Source organism: Vidua chalybeata, chromosome 20 (genome assembly GCF_026979565.1).
Source record: "Vidua chalybeata isolate OUT-0048 chromosome 20, bVidCha1 merged haplotype, whole genome shotgun sequence".
In the NCBI taxonomy this organism is placed as follows: Eukaryota; Metazoa; Chordata; class Aves; order Passeriformes; family Viduidae; genus Vidua; species Vidua chalybeata.
Window position 1 is genome coordinate 6,809,569 of NC_071549.1, and position 19,144 is coordinate 6,828,712.

The window sequence follows — 19,144 nt, forward strand, 5'->3', positions numbered from 1 at the left end:
CTCCCGTCGCGGCCACGCACGGCCCTTCCGAGGCCGAACAGCGCCACACAGCGGCAGCGCGGGGCTGCTCGGCTCCTCTCCAGCCCAGCAGCTCCAGAACAGCCGGCGATGCTGCGAGGAGCACGCTGAGAGGCTACAGCTTCAATGAGGAAAGGAGTCCAGAGCTTCCCCAAGAGCTGCTGCCTTCATCCAGCCCACGGATTCGCAGCTCGGGAGCTTTGGCAGCGGCACAGATTTAAGGTTTCCTTTCCGCGTGGTTATTTTGGGTGATATTGGCCCCATAAGCAGCTGTGCCAACTCGAGCGCTGCCCCACATTAGGCACAGGCAGCCTGAGAATAAATATCTTGGCTGCCAAAACAGTGCCCAAACCCAGGCCCTCAGCTCCCTTTTGCCATTCTATTTCTGATGGTGTGGCTTGTCCATGATCAGAAAGATCGTACTTTTCAGGAGACAATGTTTCAAGCAGAGAGAAATCAAGACTAATGGTAAATATCAGACATATAAATGGTAAATATCAGTGTGTACAGACAATGCCAGCAAGCTGCACTTCAGAGAGCCCAGACCCCACTGAACAGAGCAAGGAGAAGCTCCAGCACAAAGTGCTGCACTACAAACACATCCCTGCCTCCCACTTTGCCAGCTGCTACACTGCCTCCTGTGACAGCACTGCAAAAGAGAAACCCCCACCAGTGCCCCAAAAACACTGACAGCATCTCATGCCAAGCAGCTTCATCTGTGATTGATGGAGAAGCTAAAGCTTGGCACATTCCTTTCAATGATGCTGAGGAAGCAAAAGTCCCCAGAAGAAAAGCTGAGGAGAGGGAAAATAACCAAGGGCAGGAACATCTGAAAAATGCTGCAGCAACGTGCCAGAGCTTATCTTTCAAAGCCCCAAGACTTCACCCCAGTTCCACCCAGCTGAAGTCACAAACACATTACAACAGCACAAATCCAAGAAGCTTTGGGCTCCACAGTGCACAGGGAAGGTTTTCCCAGTTCTCCTAAACTCTCATCCTTAACAGCCATTTTAGGACAGGCAGCCCAGAGCTCCCTGGCAAGTTCTCTTGCAAGTCAAATGTGCCAGAGCAATGCAAAGATTCCTGGAGGATGAGCTCCCAACCACCACTGCCTTTGCCCGCATTCCTGGGCCTGACAAACAGAGCTCACCCATGCTCCTCCTGCAAGGTACAGCTGGACAGGCTCACAGGAGACACCACCACTTAATTATATTTTTAATTCTTGCAAAAGAAAGGTGCTGGCTGGTCTGGCCTCTCAGCAGAGCAAGTTATGCAAATGTAACACCTACACTGGAAATTGAAACCATGGTTTTCACATTCTCAGTGATCATCTGGCAATGGGACAAGTGACACACTTCCAGAACAAGCCTCAGAACTGCCAGGGTCACTGTTAACCCTGGTCTCCAGCACCTGACCTCATTTCCCACCGGGAACCTCACCCAAGTTAGAGCCCTCAGAGCAGAAGCATTTTACAGCATCTTCTGTTTGTGCCTCTCTCCTGTTCCACATCAGCCACGCCAGCGAGCGCTGCCAAGAAAGGGATGGTAACAACATGCCTTAAACACGAGAGGCACGAGGTCACCAGCTCCTCAGCCTGACCCAGGCACAGCTCCCACAGGGAAAGCCAAAACACTGGAAAATTTAGCAACAGGAAAGCAAAACAGATCCAGTGTCATTCCACTGCATTCCAAACACATGAGAGCGAGGCCAACCGCCGCCTCCTGCAGTACTCACGTCGCTGGGGCTGAGGTTCCCAAGCCCGTTGTCCTGCTCAGAATCCCGGCTGGACTCGTGGCCCTGGGAGGAGCGGGGGTGGGAGGGATGGATCCAGATCTCCAGCCTGGTGGCATCATCTCCCACCTGTCGCAGGGTGGATTTCTTGCCCTTGCCCCGGCGGTTGGGGCTCACATCCAGCACCTGATGTTTCCTCTGCTCCATCTGCTCGGACTGGGCACACAGGACACGTTCAGATCACCCAGGGATCAAGGGTCAGGGGAAATGTATCATTTCATGTACATGGAAAAATTAGCCCTTTCCCCTGCTTCACAACAACAGTAACTCATGGACATGTCCAGAATTTGGTTCTGGCTCTACAGAACAGTGCAGGTGAGCAGTTTTCAACTCCAGCTACTCCAGGACAAGAGAAGCTGGGTCTGTCCCAGGAGTGGATGGCAGCCCATGTGCTGTAATTGGGGTGACTCCCTGGGGCACAAAGGCACTGCAGCCTCCCTTATCCATCCCCACAGCTGTGGGGCACCTATGGAATAAAGCAATGATTGCATGCCAAAGCCATGCTGCTAACCACAGCAACCAACAGCCCTTGCTGAGCTCAGCTACATCAGTTTGCGACCCAGAAACAAGAGATTCAGCTGCCCAAACCACTCCAAAACCATCCTTCTGAAGGCTGCCTCTCTCATGAAATTTCTTAGAAGTAGGTAAGGAGTGTCTCCCAGCCCAAAAGCCACCGTTCTCTCCATGCTCTCCAGCACAGGACAGGTAGCACAGGCAGGTGCAGCATCCCACAGCCCAGCTCCAAGACTCACCTTGCGTTTTGTCTCCTCAAAGAGACTCATGAGGCTCTCCTTGGCAGTGAGGATGGGGTTGCTGGCAGCCAGGCTGCGCATGTAGTAGTACACAGCATCCAGCTTCCTCCTCTGCAAAGAACACAACAAAACAAGAACAAGTGGCTCAGAGCTGCCACTCCTCTGGGGCATTCAAAGCTCCAGTGCTCCCATGTGTTTCCCCTTCTCTCTCCCTCAATACTGCCTGGGACAGACAGACACAGTGAGAAAGGTCCTTTCCATGGAGGAAAGGTGCTTCTGAACTGCTCCACTTTAAACCAGCATCTTCCAGTGTTGGGAACTGGCAGATCCCTGCCAGCCTCCATGCCTCAGCATGATGCTTCCATTATCTTCTGCCACATCTTCCCTGAAGTCAGTTTTCCTGCATGGCTGGAGTAGCCAGCACAACTGAAACCCAGGGAAATCACATGTGGATGTTGCTCAGACACAGGTTCAGTGATAAGATAGCAAACAGATGGCTCTGAGCACAAGAATCTCATGCAAAAAGTGGGCTGTGTTTTCAACTTAAAACAATTACACTCTCAACAGCCCACAAAACAGTCCCCAAAACCCCTGAGGGAGTAGCGTGTATCTGAAAGCTGCATGAAGCCACAGCAGCTGGAATCCACGCAGCACATCCTGCCATCAGCCTTTTTTTTTCTTTCAAGAAAAAACCCAAACCATCTGAGCACTGCCCTAAACAATGCCTTTCTCCACCAGATGGAATCTCCCAGCCACCCCAGAGGCTCTCCCTGTGCCTGCACACCCTTGCATGAGGAGCATCTTACCGTGTAGATGGCCAGAAGTGCCAGCTGGTTGTAGGGGCGGCCGTTTTTGGGAGCAATTTGCTGAGCCTTCAGGTACCAGCTAGGGAAGGGAAAAAACAGAGAAAAAAGGTCACTGAAAGGACATCAGGCTGCCTTCCTGTCCTCAAGGGTGCAGAACTCCCCTTGGAATTGGCATTTCTGCAGGGAACTGGCCCTTCCAACAAGTGGCCTCTGCCTGCAGGAGTGAGCACAGACAGTGAGCTGTGCCCATCCTGGGGAGGGATGGGGTACTGGGCAAGAGAGGACAGATCCAGCTGCAGAAGGAAATACCCCTGGCTCACCCCACAGATGAGGGCAACAAGTGCTGGTAAGTTCTGATGGAGTGAGAGCATATGGATGCAAAAGCCACCAGAAAATACAAGAGCAATTGTGCCAGGCTCAGCGGTCTAAACCCTCTCTCCCTACTGCAGGATCAGCACAGCACAATTTCCACCACCTCCACTTCTAGATGGAGGATGACTGGATCTGGCAGCTTGCTCTCTGGAACAGCAAAACCCAGCTACACCTTTCAGCTTGACAGGACTGCAATGTAACAGAGGAATGAAAAGACTTTAAAAAGGAAGAGAAAGACTTCTTTGGCTAGAGGCATGTTCAGGGATGAAATTACATCCATCCCTGGTATCCAGAGGCAAAGCTGTGCTGGAAGGACACAGCAGCTGAGTGCCTACCTGCGGGCCTTGCCGTAGTTCGCCGTGTCGTTGGCCTGTTCCCTGTACCGGCAAATGTCCCCCTGGCAGATCATGCACCTCTGGGCACTGATCAGGGCGTACTTCACCTGCAAAGGAGCAGCCATGGAGCACCTGGCACACAGCCCTGACTCACCTGCACACCCAGCGAGCCCACAGGGGCTGGACAGAGCCAAGAGGAGGTCAGAGACACACTGAAGGTCTCACAAAAGGGCAGCAGGATGAAATATCAAGGTTCCATTGCACCGGTTCAGCATTTGTAGGGGCAAGCCAATCCCCAAAACACCTCCTCTCTGACACAATATCCCACCTCTCTCCAGAAGGGGGTTGTTCAGTCCACGACCAATTTGAGGACAGCTGTTGGATAAACACATCTCTGTGGGAATGGAGCTGGACTAAAATATCCTTTCCCAGCTGTCCCTGCACCTGCACTCACAGCTCAGGGCAACACGTCAGGGAGGCAGCACAACTGCCAGCTTTCCCTTATTATTCTGGATTCCACAGGCAGAGAAAAAATCATGTTCAATATCTCAGGAAAGGTCAGTGTGCCTTTGGACACATCTTTGCTTTATTAGCTCTGGTCACAGAGCTGGTACAAAACAAGTTCTTTGCAAGGGAAGCTAAGAAATGTTACTGCACCAGAGTGCAGAGTTCTCCAGCAGCAGACATTCCCTGCAAACAAACTGGCTCTGTTTGGAGTACAGCTGCCTGCCCCTTGGCAAGGGCAGCACACTGAGTGCAGCACCTTGCACAGGATTACCAGGATGAGAAGTCTCCAGGAGGAAGCCAACCTACCATTTTCCTGAGAGGTTTACTGCGGATAGCCATCCCATCCATGTAGTCCTCCAGCTTGAACTGGTAGGACACCTGCAGCTTCTGGAGGAGGCCATCAAAAAAAGAAGAGCCCTGCAAAACACACACACACACACACAAACACACTTGGATGTTATGATCTTTCTAATGACCAGCACAAAATCACCACACTGGCCCTGCCATGTGGAAGCTTCATCTCCCTGAGGTTTGGGCTGTTCCTCTTCAGAACACAACAAGGAGGTTGTGGGATCTCCAGCCTCAGAGGTTTTAAAGGCTGAGCTACACAAAATCAGGACTGACTGGATTTACTGTTTAACAAGTCCTGCTTTGAGGAGGAGGGTGGACTAAAGGCCTCCAGCAGTTCCTTTTCTCCCCCTAATTCTTTAAAACACATCTTCTCAGGTCTGTCAGCCTACCTGGAACCAAACCTACCAAAGACCAAACTGAGCTGCAGTTTTACAAAATGACTTCCAAGCAAATTTGGTAAAGTTGCCACAAACACCTCCAGGAACGCTTCTGTTTAGCTTCACTTCAGGGCAATAATTTCATTTTTAGCTTGAATAAATTTCTAATTAACACAAACACACCAAAACAAACCTGATTTAAATTGTAACAGACATCTACCTCGACCTACACCTGCCCCACTAAACCATAATGTGCCTGAGCCTCCTCTTTGCATAAGGATGACCTAAGACACATGGAGACATGAATAAGATCAAGATGACCAGTTGCCCCATTACACCATCCCTTTCTAAAAACCAGTCAATCCCACCCAAAGGTTTAGTGGAATCTGAGGATGTTTCCCTCCTTACCTCATCCAGAAGCAAGAGCAGTTTGTTCCTAATTTCTTGGGCATTTTCCCCCTGAGGGTCCTTGAGGAGCTGCCGGAATTTCTCAATCACCTGGTAAAAAGCATTTTTCCACAGCAACTGGTCCACGTTCTGGGTGTCAGAGAACTCAATATCCATGAGGATGCACCGTTCATAGAGCTGCAGCATCTCCACCCTACAGCAAAACACAGTCAGGGAAGGGTCAATGCAACAGCAACTGCCCAGGAACACAGGGAACAGTGCTGAACCACCTGCTGCTCACATCCAGCTGCCAGCAGCACTCAGTGCTTCCACACACATCCCCCCGGGAGATGGGAGCTGCTGCAATCTAACACCCTTCCTGCTCCAAGAGGGCAAATCCAAAAGGAGTATCTCCCTTGTACAGGTGACTGAGAATGGATCAAGGCTTGGCAAAGAGCAAGCAGCAAGGCTACAGCTCTGCCAACAGCAAGGCACAAGTGTCTCCCGATCCAACACAGAGAACACAGAGCTGCCAGGCTCTGCTCCTTCTGAGCACAAGGTCTGGGCCAGGAACCAGAACCACAGGGCAACAGAGACCTTGCCATTAAAATGATCCCCACTCCCCTTCCATCCAACCAAAATACACAGCAGAGACACAGACCCTGCTTCCTCAAAAATGGACGAGCTGGGAGCAATGGAAACAAAGCCTCAGAGCCCCAGAAATCACATTCCCCTTCTCAGCTGCCTACAGCCCTGCCTGGATGCTGGAGCAGAATTCCTCCCCCAAATTTAATAAAATAGCTGCAGGCTAGGAACAGCTCTGAAACATGTGGGGCAAGTTAATGGTAAAGGGGATCCTCAGCTGTTTCTGCCTTATTCCTTATAATCTTTCAAGCCCTACAGAAACAGTAGGAGAGCATGGATGGTAAAGCCTGGAGTGAAGCCAGATGGCAATGCCTGGAAGAGCCTGACAGGATAAGAGAAGAATGCTGGTGGATTCTTGCACAAAGCACAGAGCCAGGATGGGCTGCCTGGCCCCACACAGTCCCCAAACCCTGCACACACACCTGGACAGCACAAACACCAAGGGAACTGGACATTTCTGCAGATGGATGTCGGGTGAAAGTCCCCACACAGCTGGCAGCAGGCACTTGGACACAGACAGGACACAAGAGGCACTGCCAGCAAGGACAGGGTCAACTGTGCCCACATTCCCAGGGCAGGGTGGGCTTCCACAGGCCACAGCAGCACTCCAGTGTTTTCTCTCCCTCCACACAACAGCTCTGGGAGACCTCAGCTCCTTGAGGAAGACCTGAAACCTCTAGTGCTGCTTCAATTGCAGGCATGCTCCACTCCATGGTCTATAGAGCAAGTACCCAAAACAAAGAACAAGCCCTGAACTGAGCTCACTTGCTAGATTTGCTGTCAGTCAGCTCTGAAAAACAGCCTCCAGAGAAACCCTGCAGACACAGAGATCACAAGTAAACGTGAAAGATGCCAAGCAGAAATTTGTTACAGCCATATTAACCACCCCCCAGAGTAAGAGTGTTACTTCTCTCCTGACAGACTGGCATCACCAGGCTACTCCCACTGGAGTGTCACCACGCTGAGTGGCATCAAGAGCAGAACTACACAGCACTGGAAAGGCACTGCTACTGACAGCACCAGGAACACACAAAATGATTCCTGAGCACACACTAAGGACAGGTAAGAAAGCAAAAGTCTGACAACAAACACTGAGAGCACTGGAACTGAGAAACATCAGCTCCAGCAAGAGCCAGAAGAGCCAAAAATCTGCAGCAGGTGCTTATCCTGCTCCTCTGTGTCCCTGCATTTATCAAGCACAAGAAGCCACAGCTTAGCTCCCAGCCCAGGGAAGTGACATCCATCCTCACCCACAGCTTCCTTCCACCACCCACACACCACTGGCACACAACAAACGGACCCAGCACCTCAAAAACTGGCAACCCAATGCCACATCTCCCAGGCACTGAGATCCCTAAGGAGACACGATTCTCCTGTATTTCACCCTGGAAATGACTCACTCCCCCCTCTACAGCCCACCCACGAACCTCAGCTGAGCCATCTTCTCCAGCCCCTCTGGGCTGATGCGGTCTCTGGACAGGAGGTTGCTGAGCTGCTGCTCCTGGTTCCCAGCCTCACGCAGGAGTTTGCTGAGCTCCTGCTGCTGCATGTTCCTCATCTGCTGCTCCATCTCGGGGCTCAGAGGAGTAGGGGGGAGTGGGCCACACAGGTACTGCCCTGCCTGGCCAGGGTACCCAGGGTAATAGGCTCCTGGGTACACCCCGTTGGTTGGACCCATAGGATACTGCAGGGAATATCCACCGTAGGGATACTGGGGGCCTTGCCCGGAGGCACGAGGGTAATAATAGGGGTTGTCAGAGTTTTGGAATTTATAGTAGGAAGGTTGGGTCTGGCGGGCTTCCCCCCAGGAGGTGGGGCTCACTTCATCATCCGTGTCTAGGAAGTGAAGCTGAGCAGTCTGGCTCTTCAGGGCGGGTTTTTGGTCCGGGTTGTTTGGGTCCCACAGCCGGCGGGCGGTGCCACCTCGGCCCCGGCTCCGGGGGCCTTTGCCAGCCCCGCCCAGCAGGAGCCTGGGCCCGGGGTGAGTGGCTTCAGGGACACCCACTGGACTGGCAGAGAGGTCCGTGTTGGCAGGCAGGAACAGGATCCCACGGCCCCTCCCTTGGGGCTCCCTGCTTTGGCTCCTCGCCTCTGAAACCTCTAAGGCCTTCAGGGACTTTTTTTTATCTGTATCTGCCAGGCTGACGTCCCTGTTCATGGTCCTGCTGTCAAAAGTCACTCGAAAGGGTCCCTTGACTTCCCTGCCGTTGCTGCTCCATTCGCTCTCGCTCCTGGAAGCTCGGCTCTGCTCCGAATGCCTTCTCCTGTCCGACTTCCTGCTGGAGACGTACACCTCAGCCTCGTCAATCCTGTCATCGTCCAAGGAGTCTGTGGAGGACACGGAGAGCTGCTTCCTAGGACGTATCCTTTCCCTGGCACGCTCCTGCCTCCTCTGCACCCCATCCACGAGCAGGGCTCCGTCCGTGCTGTTGTTGCTCCCGGCTGAGCTGGTGCTGCAGGTGCGGTACCGGCTCCGCCGCTTGTCCGTGCGGGAATAGCGCTTGGTGGAGCCCAGCTTCCCCGGCAGCACCTCGTCCCCCGCCCTCCTCACCCTGTCACTTCGCTCTGCTCGTCTCCCTTTATCCCCCCTGGAGGCTTTCACTGCTTCCCCTGCCTGGCTCCCCTCTCTGTCCTCCTTGCTCGATTTAATTTTCCTATTGTTATCTTTTCCAGTGCCTTTCTCAGTCTCTTCATCTCCCTCGACTTTCAGCTGCTCCATCCTCCCGGTGATTTCCTCGCTGGCCAGGGAGGGTTCTTTAGCAGCAGAGTGCAGGCGTTTCCCAGGCTGGTAGATCTGTTGGTCTGGTTTCTTGGTTCTCCTGGGGGTCTTTGTACACCACTCATCCACCATGGGCTGCTTGGATGAGTTTTCCTGGCTTTGCAGGCTGCCTTTGGTCTCCGTTTCTTCCTTTTCCTGTGAAGGACCGTTCTGCTTGGGGCCATCGCTTGTGTCACAGTTCTCCACAGCTGGAGCTCCCATTCCCACAGAGTTCTTGTCCCCAGCACTCTCCTCCTTGTCCTCCTCAGCTCTGCTCCTTTCCTTCTCTGAGGCCTCTTGCTTTGGTGACACAAGTTTGCTCCTCAGTCTGGAGAGGCCAGGCTTGTAAATCTCCTGGTCTGGGCGCCTGTTGTCTTTGCGATGCCTCGGCTCCTTCACCTCCTTCATGTTTTCTGGGGAAAAACAGAGAGAAGAAAGTAATTCCCAGGGGCCAAAAAATACCATGACAAATATTCAAGCCAAGGCAAAGAGAGCCTGCCACCCTCAGGGCAGGGCCAGGAGATACCTGAAAATCTACATCAATATTTACAGGAAAGCACAGAATAAGAGTAGAAGATGAGACAGTCTAACACAAGTGACCAAATGCTCAGCCTGAGCCATTTACAAATCCCGTCCTGCAACAGGTTTTTCCTCCAAGCACAACACCAGACTTGAGCACGAGCAGCAGGAGTGAAGTTGTATCACCACAGGTTCAGCAGCAGTCACCTGCCTGCTGCTGGTGCCGGAGCTGCCATCCCCAGCAGCGCCCGCTCTGCCACCAGACCGCCTGAGTCAAACACGCCTTTCCCCTTGCTCACAATCCGCTAACGTTTCTCTCCTCCTCCTCTAACCGTATTTACAAAAAAAAAAAAAAAAAAAAATCGTTACAGAGCCCAGGCCGGACCACGCACGGTTAAACGACCCACCAAATCCGGGCTGTTCCCCGCTGCATTTCCCAAACTTTCTCCCTGTCACTACCGCGCACCGGCCGCAGCCCCGAACCTCCGCCGGTACCGGGGGCTCGGCCCGGAGGACCCCGAGGGGGTGGGACCGACCATCCCGGGGCAAAGCCGCTCCGGCTGCCGCCGCCCGCCCCGCAGCCTCCCCGTTCTCGGTGCGGCGCCGGCCGTGCGCTCCCGGCCCGGACAGCCCCGTGCCGGCGCCGGTGGGGCGGCAGCTCTGCCCCAAGCCCTACCCCAGGCGCAGCCGGGCAGCGCGGCCGCGGGGCCGTGCGCGGCCGCGGGCAGCCGCCTCTGCGCGGAAGGGACGGCCGAGCAGCGGGCCGCGAGTGTCCCCGGCGCCCCCTCACCTCGCCCGCCGCCGGCCGCGCGGGCCTGCGCCGCCACCATGTCCCGCAGCTCGGCGGCCGAGACGCGGACGCGCTCCAGCCCCTCCGCCATCTTGGCTGCGCCGGGGGGGCGGGCGGCGCCGACGGCGGCCGGGCAGGGACAAACTGCCGCCGGGACCGCGCGCAGGCGCGCACGGGGCCGCGCAGATGGCCGCGCTGCCGCTGGGGCTGGGCGAGGTGCGGGATGCGGAGCGGCGGCTGCGGGGCCGCGTCCATCGCACCCCGCTGCTCACCTGCGCCGGGCTGGACCGCATGGCCGGCAGGAGGCTGCTCTTCAAGTGCGAGCTCTTGCAGAAGACCGGCTCCTTCAAGGTGCGCACCGCAAAGCCCCGGGGCAAAGGTCGCTTTTTGCAAGAGGGAAACTCGCGTTCCGCCGACGCCCAGCGGCTCCTGCCGCCCCGCACGGGAGCTGCCCCGCACTGAGGGAGCGGTGCAAGGAGGACATCCAGCCCGGCACACACAGGCCTGCGCTCTCCTTTTGCAGATCCGCGGTGCCCTGAACGCGGTGAGCAGCCTCGTGGAGCAAAGGCAGCGCACGGGCCGGGAGCTGCCCCGCGCTGTGGTGACACACAGCAGCGGCAACCACGGGCAGGCACTCGCCTGTGCTGCTCGGGCAGAAGGTAACCTGCACCCCCGAGAGGCAGGCACGGGGTAAATGCAGAGCTGGTTCCGTTGGAGAGGATGGAGATCCCTCTCCCGAGTCCATGCAGGAGCTGGCAGAGGGAAGGCATTGCCTGCTCCTGTTGGATTGACTTCCTCTCTCATCCCACAGGTATTCCTGCCTACATCGTGGTGCCCCGGACTGCCCCACAGTGTAAGCAAGATGCCATTCGTGCCTACGGTGCCACACTGGTGCCATGTGACCCCACTGACAAGGTAAGGCACAGGGGAGACTGCCCAGGGATACTGCCCAGCCAGAGAGGTGACTGCTGTGCTTTCCCTTAGTCCAGAGCCGAGACAGCATCCACTGTAGTCCAGGAGACAGGAGGAGTCCTAGTGCACCCCAACCAGGAGCTGACAGTGATTGCAGGGCAAGGCACCATTGCCCTGGAAGTGCTGGAGCAGGTGAGGGAAATGCAGGGGCACAGCAAAAAGGGGGACACGAAGTGTCAGAAGCCCTCACACTTCCTTTCTGCACAGGCACCCCAGGTAAATGCAGTGGTGGTTCCCGTTGGAGGTGGAGGAATGGTTGCAGGAATAGCAGTTGCCATCAAGGTAGGCAACAGCTCATGCAGGAGCCTCCCTGTGGGAAGGGCAGGACTCTCAAGGCAGGCAGCAGCAGCTTTAAACAGAAAGAGCCTGCAGTGAAAGTCTCTGGGTGCCTGGGGTCTGCACGGCAGCAGCAGCAGGGCCTGCTTAGCCCCCTGCCCACACAGAAATGCGACAGGCACATACTGGTGTCACCCAAATGGCTCCTCCTGCTCTCCCCAGGCTTTGAGGCCAGATGTGAAGGTGTTTGCTGCTGAGCCAAGCAACGTGGATGACTGTTACCAGTCCAAGGTCCGAGGGGAGCTGACCCCCAACCTCCACCCGCGGGACACCATCGCAGACGCAGTAAAAACCAGCATCGGACCCAACACGTGGCCCATCATCAGGGATTTGGTTGATGATGTCCTGACAGTCTCAGAGGAAGAAATCAAGGTAAAGGCTCCCAGCTCCCTTCTCACGGTAGCTGCCAGCAGGCAGCTGCCTCCACCCCCGCCCTGCCCCTCTGCTCTCACCCCAACACACTCCCAGAGCAGCACAAGCCCCTGTGCACCACTGCAGCTGTGACACCCACGCTGTCTCCAGCTGGAAAGGGCTGTTGGGAGCTCTGCCCGCCCTTCCCAGAGTGCTGCAGGGATGCCCTGGAGCAGCCTGTGCTGGCTGCTGGGCTGACAGCTGCTGCCCTGTCCCTGACAGCGAGCCACGTGGCTGGTGTGGGAAAGGATGAAGCTGCTGATTGAGCCAACGGCAGGCGTGGGACTGGCGGCCGTGCTCTCGGAGCAGTTCCAGGCAGTCCCCTGGGACGTGCAGAACGTTTGCATCGTGCTGTGCGGGGGAAATGTGGACCTGAGATCCCTGACCTGGCTCACAGACCTCTCTGGGAAAGCAGAATGAGGATGGAGCGGTGTTTCAAGGAATGAAAACTTCACTCTGAATTTGTGCAGCGGTTTGCGCGCAACTAAAAGCAGATCAAGTCCAAACATTTGGGAGTTTTTGTGGAGGGACGAGGGAAGCTGGCATTGGTCTCTGTGGGGGGCCTGGAAACAAAGCACTGCCTGTTCTCCCTTCCCCAGCTGCCTTGCTCTGGCCCAGGCCTCCAGAGAGCTGCACTCAGTCACCCTCCCCAGCTGCTACTTGGCTCTTCTTTCTCAGCATCACAGGAAGTGCCAGCAAACTCCTCCACACAGCAAAATCCCCACACACCCCACGTGGCAGGGCATGAGGGACCGACACAATCCCAGTGGGTTCAGTGGACAAGGAGTGCACACAGCCTCCTGGCCACCACCACGACAGAGGCACTTAGGCATTTTTGACATTTTCCATTAAAATAAATAGCTATAGCTGGTACCTGAGCAGCAGCTGCCCCTGTACAGACCCCAGCAGTAACACGTCCAAGGCATCAGTGCTGTCCTCACAGTGCACGGGCCAAGAACAGCATCCAGGGAGCCAAGGCACAAACTCCAGCCATGCTGGAGACTCATTCCATCTCCACCTCCTGCTCTGGCAGTGCACTCTCACTCCTCACCCACGGCACAGGCTCCGGGACATGAGGGTCGTAAGTCCATTTGGGAAAAACACGCTTGTAGAGGTTCAGCAGCACCGTGTCCTGGGACTTGAGCTGCCCATCAAAGTGGCACTTCATGTGGCCATGGGTCCCTAGGCAGAGGGCAGAACAGGCCATTAGCAGTCTCTCAGGCACAGGAGGATCACGCCATGCCAGCAAAACAGAGATAAACACCAAACCTACCTAGTGGCTCCTTGATGTGCCCTCTGCGTCCCCACTTTGTCCTCAGCTCCACGGGCTTGAACCACATCACATCCTCTAGAGATGGAAACACGAAAGGCAGGTGAGGAACAGGCTGTGCTGCACCAACATAACGACAGGGACAGAACTTCCAGAACCCCTCCTCCCAGCAGACACCAGCTGTACCTCTGTTGAAGAACATGTATCGCACGACAGCCGTCTTGGTGAAGATCTTGAAGGGGTGGCCACTGAGCACCAGGCGCTTGATGACGATCCTGTCGGGGTCCACGGAGAGCAGGGAGCCCGTGGCAATGAGGTCGTGCATTCCTGCCAGGCAGAGTCACCAATGCACCAGGGCAAGTGTCTCCATCACCCCTTCCCCACCACAAACCCCTTCCCCAAAGGGCTGCAGGCCCAGAGCAACCCCACAGCAGGGACAGACAAGTGACAAAAGGGATGGAGATGAGCTTATCTCAAACAGCAGGGAGGGAACAGCTTTTTCAAGTCATACTTTCTGGAGAGATGCACTTGTAAGCAGGGTATGGGGACAGTTTGTTTCCCAGACACCACCTCCTCAGCATTTATCAACTCACCATTAGTTCTCTGTTTGAAAAGCAGCACTGAGGCAGGAGGGAAAGTGATGGGAGCGTAGACAGTCACCACCAAGGCAGCATCTGGGCGCAGGAAACGCTCCAGCTTGTGCTTATCAGCTAGGACAGAGCAGCAACGATCAAGTTCAGGCCAAGAGCAGTCCTCAGAGCTGTGAGAAATCCCAGAGCTCATCTTCCCTGTTTAACAAACACCCCTCCTCTGCTGGCACTGAGTATCTGGGAATGAAGGTGATCTCTGGCATGGAAGCTGGACCTTGCCTGGATCAGTGAACAACCTTTCCCAAGCCTTTCTACTCCCCATGATTTAGTGCCTGCCCTGGAAGCCTCAGAGCCTAGGAATGAGTCTTCACAAGAATCCTTCAGCCAGGTTCAGACACCACGGCTAAGACATCACAGGCTTCCTGCTCCAGAATTCCCAACCCCACTCCTGCTGTACCCAGTCCCTGACAAACCTGAGGTGTGCTGGGAGAACAGGGGGGATGCTCGGAAGCGTCTGAACCCGCAGTGGAAGATCAGCTCCTCCTTGGCCCTCACTGGCTCGCTGTTGCCCGGATGCCGACGCACCAGGAAGTTCAACACGGACATCTGGAAGAGGCAGCACGGTGAGCAGCTGCTGGCAGGGGATGGTGGGCAGCAGAAAACAACAGGACATTGCAGCAGAGATGAATGTCCTCAAAAATGGGGTCCCAAAAGGTCGCTGGTCACCAGTGCCAGGCTCAGACACTTTCTACTAAACCCCCCAGGCAGTTTCTGACCTGCTCTGAATCAGGAGCAGTGTGGGGAGACTTCAGCCAAACCTTCTGCAGCCAGACTTTCCCCAAGCCATGCAGCCTGAAGGAGCAGGGAGCTGCACATCCCTCCGAGGTCTATCCCTTATGCTCACTTTTTGTTCGTGGGGAAGCAGTGAGAACAGGACCAGGGGTTTCCCCTCCTTGAAGCTCTCCATCACCGAGACAGGGACATTGCAGACATGAAGTGTAACGTACCAGCCCACCTGCCAAGACAGGAGCAGTTGTGAACACTTCTCTCAACAAAAAAAAAGTGTCAAAAGATGTGCCTGGATTAGGGAAGGAATCCAGGAGAAAACTGTCTGAACTTAGGGCTTCCTGCTAACACCCAGCTGGCTGAAAGATCCACCCAACCACCTCCCTGATAAGTCACTCCTATTGGGGGCAAAGGAACACAATAGGGAAAGAGATCAGCAAAAGGGAATTACCGAAGCTCCTTCGGTCTCCTCCTTCTCTATTTGCCTGAAGAGGTTCTTTCTGGTTCGGGAGAAGTCCTGGAACTGGAAGATCCTGGCATAATCCCTTGGAAGATTCTCTTTGGGGTCCCAAGGAGAAGTCCGGAAGCTCTTCAGGCCCCTGTACTTCTGGAATCTTGTGAACAGAGAGCAGGAAAGACAAATTATTTCACCAGCTGAGGTGAATCCCATCCTTCACCACCACCTGTGGTCTGCAGGGTCTCACACCCTCAGGGAGGACAAAGGGTGCAAAGCAAACATTAGCCCTCAGGAAAGGTGTTGGTGCAAAGAGAGCTAAAACCAACAGCCAAATCCCCAAAGAACCTGTCCTTGCCTCAGGGCCATCCTCCTCCCTCTCCCAGGCCAGGACCCAGCTCTCCCTGCCAACTGGTGCCTGCTCTGGAAGCCTCAGAGCCAAAAAGAATCTTCACAAGAGTCCTTCAGCCAGGTTCAGACACCACGGCTAAGACATCACAGGCTTCCTCACCAGACTAAACAGAAAGGCACCTTCCAGCTCCTCTCCCAGCAAAGCATCCAATTTCTTACCTGACTCTGGCAGGCACATCCCGTGGCGTGTCCACCTCATCTGGAAACATCTCATCCATCCTCTCCTGCTTGTATCTCTCCAGCATCTGCTCGTCCTCCTCCATCTTCTCGTCGTACTGGTCGTCCCGCAGGCACTCGGACACGGTCATGGTCTCACTCTCCTCCTCCCCAGCTTCCTCCTCACTGCTCTCCCCCTCCTGGCACAGGGCAGCACAGAGCCTGTGAGCACACAGAGCTGTGCATGCAGCACTGGCACCCTGGGTGTGCTCACACTGTGGGATTTGGGACCCCAGCCCATCATTTTGGGGTCTAACAACCCCAACATGAAGCAACGTGATACACGTGGGGATTTAAGAGTGGAGATCCAGGCAAGTCCTGGCTCTGCATCATGCCCTTGGCATAGACAAAGCAAGCTGGAAGCACAGAATCTTTCTAGAACATGCAATAATGGCCTGGAGATCACCTGTACTATCAGCTCTTGGAGGTACCTGAGAAACTGCCTCTTCCATCAGATCATCATCCATGTCGTCATCTTCATCATCATCATCATCTTTCTCACTTCCTTCTTCTCCATCATCCACAATCCAGGCAGCCTGGTACTTGGATGTGCCTTTGGGGACCTTCACCACCCTCCTGTTTGCCTTCAGAGATTCTGTAGGATCCCCACCAGTGGTTAATACAGAACAGTTCTCCTTCCCCTCGGCAACATTTACACCAGGGCAGCCAGAGCCAGATCTAGACTAGAGTTGCCTTTTTCCCAGCACAGAATTTCTCAGGACAGCCAAAACCTGCTAACTTGCCAGGCAACCCACACAGCCTGCTGGCCACCTGATGGGACAGGGGATGGAAGGCATCCCAACTAAGATGTTTCTTCACAGCCACCCTGGTGACAGAAGTTTCTAACAGCCCTCCTAAGAAAGACAAGGAAGAGATACAGAACTATTGTTTCTGCTCACCCTCTGCTTCCTGCAGTTCTTCTTCAGTGGGCCACGTCTGCTCCCCTTCCATGGGATCAGGAACCACTTCTGACTGCAGAGACTCCTGCTTGCTTGGATCTGCCTTCATCAGCACCTTGACATCTTCCTCCATCTCAACAGCACCATTTCCAGAGTCGTCCTGAAGAGGAAGAGCAGAGTTCCTAGACCTGAACACACCTAACTGAAGCTTGCAGTCAGTCTCAGGTGAAACTCCCTTCACGATGTCGTGACATAACTTTCATTACACTCTGCAGGCACAAAACCTCAGCCCAGCAGCAGAGCACAGATAGAACTCCCTTTCCCCTCTCCTCACCCACATACCCCCAGCTGTATTTTCCCCCAGTGAAAGCTTAGAAACCTTGTGTTCTAAGAAGACTGGCAAAGCTCTCACCCCACACACCTGAACCTCCATGTCCTGACTCCTCTTCTGTGCTTTAACCACCCGTGGGTTCAAAGAGAGCGGGTCAGGGGGAGCATCCACCTGGCTCAGCTGGAAGTCCCCGTGCCCCACGATGTGCACCAGGCTGTTCACGTTGAGGGTCTGTCCCCGGACAAAGCCGGACACCTTCAGGGTGCCGAGCAGGTCGCTGTCCTGGCTGGGCACAAACTCGGCAGCACGGGCCAGCAGGTGAGCGCGGCGGTCCCGGAAAGCCAGGTGCCTCTGCTTCTGGGAGCTGAGGTGCCTCAGGAGCAGCGAGGATTCCTGCTCCGTGTTCAGTGGGAACAGCTTGGCCTCGGGGAAACGCTTCTCAATGGATTTGGAGAGTTTCTTCCTGGCGTCTATCCTCTTCTTAGGGGGCAGGTCAGTGCCTCCCGGGACAGCCAGAGCTGCCGAGCAGAGAACAGAGCTTGGACCAGATCCTAAACCTTCTGGTGTTCTTTTTACCAAACACTTGGATGTCAGCAGCCCAAATGGCCAGATTTGCACCACAGGTACAAAGGGAGTTCCACTGGTTTCAGTGGTGCCCAACAGGACAAAGAGCAACGCCCGTAAACTGAAATGAAAGAACTTCCACCTCAACATAAGAAAAAAAATTCTTTTCACTGAAGGTGACAGAGCCCTGAAATTTAATTACTGTGCCACTCAATCTCCATTCAGCACCCCCAGAAACCCAAAACATTTCTCACCATAACTGGGGAGCCCCTGTGCGAAGAGGCAGGAGAGGCAGTGTTCCCCTGCACTGTCCCAGCCATCCACAGGGTCCAGGATGAACAGCAGGGAGTCAGCAACCTTGGCAAGGTCTAAAACAGCGTGAAGATCCCCTGCACCCGAAACACCTCCATTAGTAGGGCTGCCAGAGGCACCAGAACCAAGAACCAAAGCAACAGCGGTGCCTCCTCACCTGCCTGGGCCGTGACAAAGCGCCAGCGCTGCTTGAGCCGGGGGCAGAGCAGGGCAAAGCCACCAGCTCCGCCCTCATCTGCACGGACAACGGCCGAGTCGTGGCTCTGCAGCAGCCGCAGGGAGTCCCGGGCTGCAGCCCTGCCGTGCAGCAGCACCACAGCCACGAGGTGCGGGGGCCCGTCCCTGCTGCCAAGGCTGCGCTTCTCCGCCAGCACCTGCGGGCCCGAGGGCAGCGTGTGAGCGCCAGCGCGGCTCCTCTCCCGCCCCACGCCAGACTCCCCCACGCCGCAGCGCGAACGCACCCGGTCCGGTAATGCTCCGCTTGACCCGAACCGGGCCTGGCACCCGCTCGTTTCCCCCGCAAAGCCCCAAACCGGTTGTGCTGCATCGCCCGCATGCGGAGCCCCACGGCCCCAGGTCAAGCCCCCCCCGGCAGAGACTGGAACCGACCCGCTTCCCGCTCCCCCGCAGCAACCGGCCCGGTTCCCCCGGTGCCTCACCGCCTCCTTGCGCTGCCGGCGGAGCTGCAGCGCCTGATGCCGCCGGTCCACCCTGTTCAGGTCGCGGAGCCGCCGGCGAGGCTGGGCCTTGACGGGGACGCGGCCTGGGGCGGGGGGAAAGAGAACGGTAAGGCTGGCCTTAGGGCGGCGGGGAACCCGCGGGCAGCCCGTCCCGCCTCACCTCCAGCGCGGCGCTGCGAGGAGCCGCTGTGCTTGCCGCCCTTGTGCGCCTTGTTCTGCTGCTTGAGCGGCCCGGGCCGGTGCGCGCCCGCCGCCGCCATCACCATGCTGCCGCCTCGCCGCCACCGCCTCGGCGCGGCCGCCGTGCGTCACGTCCGGCGCGGCGGGGATCGCACGTGGGCAGCGAGAGGGAGGGGACGGGACCGGGACGGGGCCCCGGGAAAAGAGCCCGGGAAAAGAACCCGGGAAAAAGGGCAGGGGCGAGCCCCGGGAAAGGAGCCCGGGAAAAGGAGCCCCGGGAAAAAGGGCAGGGGCGAGCCCCGGGAAAGGAGCCCGGGAAAAGAA

At 55.9% G+C, this 19,144-nt stretch overlaps 3 protein-coding genes and 2 non-coding genes across 10 annotated transcripts in view; 1 reads left to right on the forward strand and 4 right to left on the reverse strand.

The window, feature by feature from the left end:
- The window catches only part of SMG6 (SMG6 nonsense mediated mRNA decay factor), a 103,785-nt gene extending 93,254 nt beyond the window's left edge, over positions 1-10,531 (reverse strand). For 2 of the 5 annotated variants that reach the window (XM_053960825.1, XM_053960824.1), the window contains exons 1-8: positions 10,409-10,531; positions 7,769-9,512; positions 5,718-5,910; positions 4,888-4,998; positions 4,075-4,181; positions 3,368-3,446; positions 2,562-2,672; positions 1,753-1,965 (exon numbers count right to left, since the gene is read on the reverse strand). In XM_053960825.1, the coding sequence (XP_053816800.1) occupies positions 1,753-1,965; positions 2,562-2,672; positions 3,368-3,446; positions 4,075-4,181; positions 4,888-4,998; positions 5,718-5,910; positions 7,769-9,512; positions 10,409-10,499 (2,649 nt within the window). In that variant the 5' untranslated portion in view covers positions 10,500-10,531. Of the gene's footprint in view, positions 1-1,752; positions 1,966-2,561; positions 2,673-3,367; positions 3,447-4,074; positions 4,182-4,887; positions 4,999-5,717; positions 5,911-7,768; positions 9,513-9,625; positions 9,647-9,825; positions 9,849-10,408 lie in introns of those variants that run through there. The other 3 variants (XM_053960826.1, XM_053960828.1, XM_053960827.1) reach the window with 3 other exon arrangements.
- Positions 10,532-10,559: 28 nt separating this feature from the next.
- On the forward strand, positions 10,560-12,635 carry SRR (serine racemase). Of its 2 annotated transcripts, XM_053960831.1 has the most exons (7): positions 10,561-10,759; positions 10,932-11,067; positions 11,220-11,323; positions 11,393-11,512; positions 11,588-11,662; positions 11,879-12,088; positions 12,350-12,635. In XM_053960831.1, the coding sequence occupies exons 1-7, from the start codon at positions 10,595-10,597 to the stop codon at positions 12,545-12,547; spliced, it is 1,008 nt and encodes a 335-aa protein (XP_053816806.1). In that variant the 5' UTR covers positions 10,561-10,594; the 3' UTR covers positions 12,548-12,635. The 2 variants fall into 2 exon arrangements, with proteins under 2 accessions (XP_053816805.1, XP_053816806.1); XM_053960830.1 differs by having other exon boundaries at positions 10,560-10,759; positions 11,393-11,662.
- Positions 12,636-12,957: 322 nt separating this feature from the next.
- On the reverse strand, positions 12,958-19,017 carry TSR1 (TSR1 ribosome maturation factor). Its single transcript, XM_053960829.1, has 15 exons — positions 18,801-19,017; positions 18,620-18,723; positions 18,118-18,334; positions 17,903-18,037; positions 17,175-17,602; positions 16,754-16,913; positions 16,286-16,449; positions 15,798-15,994; positions 15,225-15,387; positions 14,892-15,002; positions 14,461-14,593; positions 13,991-14,107; positions 13,584-13,724; positions 13,401-13,475; positions 12,958-13,309 (listed from the first exon to the last, which is right to left on the reverse strand). The coding sequence occupies exons 1-15, from the start codon at positions 18,904-18,906 to the stop codon at positions 13,131-13,133; spliced, it is 2,430 nt and encodes an 809-aa protein (XP_053816804.1). The 5' UTR covers positions 18,907-19,017; the 3' UTR covers positions 12,958-13,130.
- Positions 14,321-14,413, reverse strand: LOC128798344 (small nucleolar RNA SNORD91 family). The gene has a single exon (XR_008434399.1). It is a non-coding gene; the product is annotated as a small nucleolar RNA SNORD91 family (small nucleolar RNA).
- LOC128798345 (small nucleolar RNA SNORD91 family) lies at positions 15,647-15,737 on the reverse strand. Its single transcript, XR_008434400.1, has one exon. It is a non-coding gene; the product is annotated as a small nucleolar RNA SNORD91 family (small nucleolar RNA).
- Positions 19,018-19,144: the final 127 nt, after the last annotated feature.

Coding starts and splice junctions, on each gene's coding strand:
- SRR (XM_053960830.1), top strand. CDS start 10,595: ATGGCCGCGCTGCCGCTGGGGCTGGGCGAGGTGCGGGATGCGGAGCGG. Junction 11,324..11,392: donor CATGTGACCCCACTGACAAG/GTAAGGCACAGG, acceptor GCTTTCCCTTAG/TCCAGAGCCGAGACAGCATC. Junction 11,663..11,878: donor GAATAGCAGTTGCCATCAAG/GTAGGCAACAGC, acceptor TGCTCTCCCCAG/GCTTTGAGGCCAGATGTGAA.
- TSR1 (XM_053960829.1), bottom strand. CDS start 18,906: ATGGTGATGGCGGCGGCGGGCGCGCACCGGCCCGGGCCGCTCAAGCAG. Junction 16,450..16,753: donor AGAACTGCAGGAAGCAGAGG/GTGAGCAGAAAC, acceptor GGGATCCTACAG/AATCTCTGAAGGCAAACAGG. Junction 14,594..14,891: donor TGCTTCCCCACGAACAAAAA/GTGAGCATAAGG, acceptor TGCCTCTTCCAG/ATGTCCGTGTTGAACTTCCT.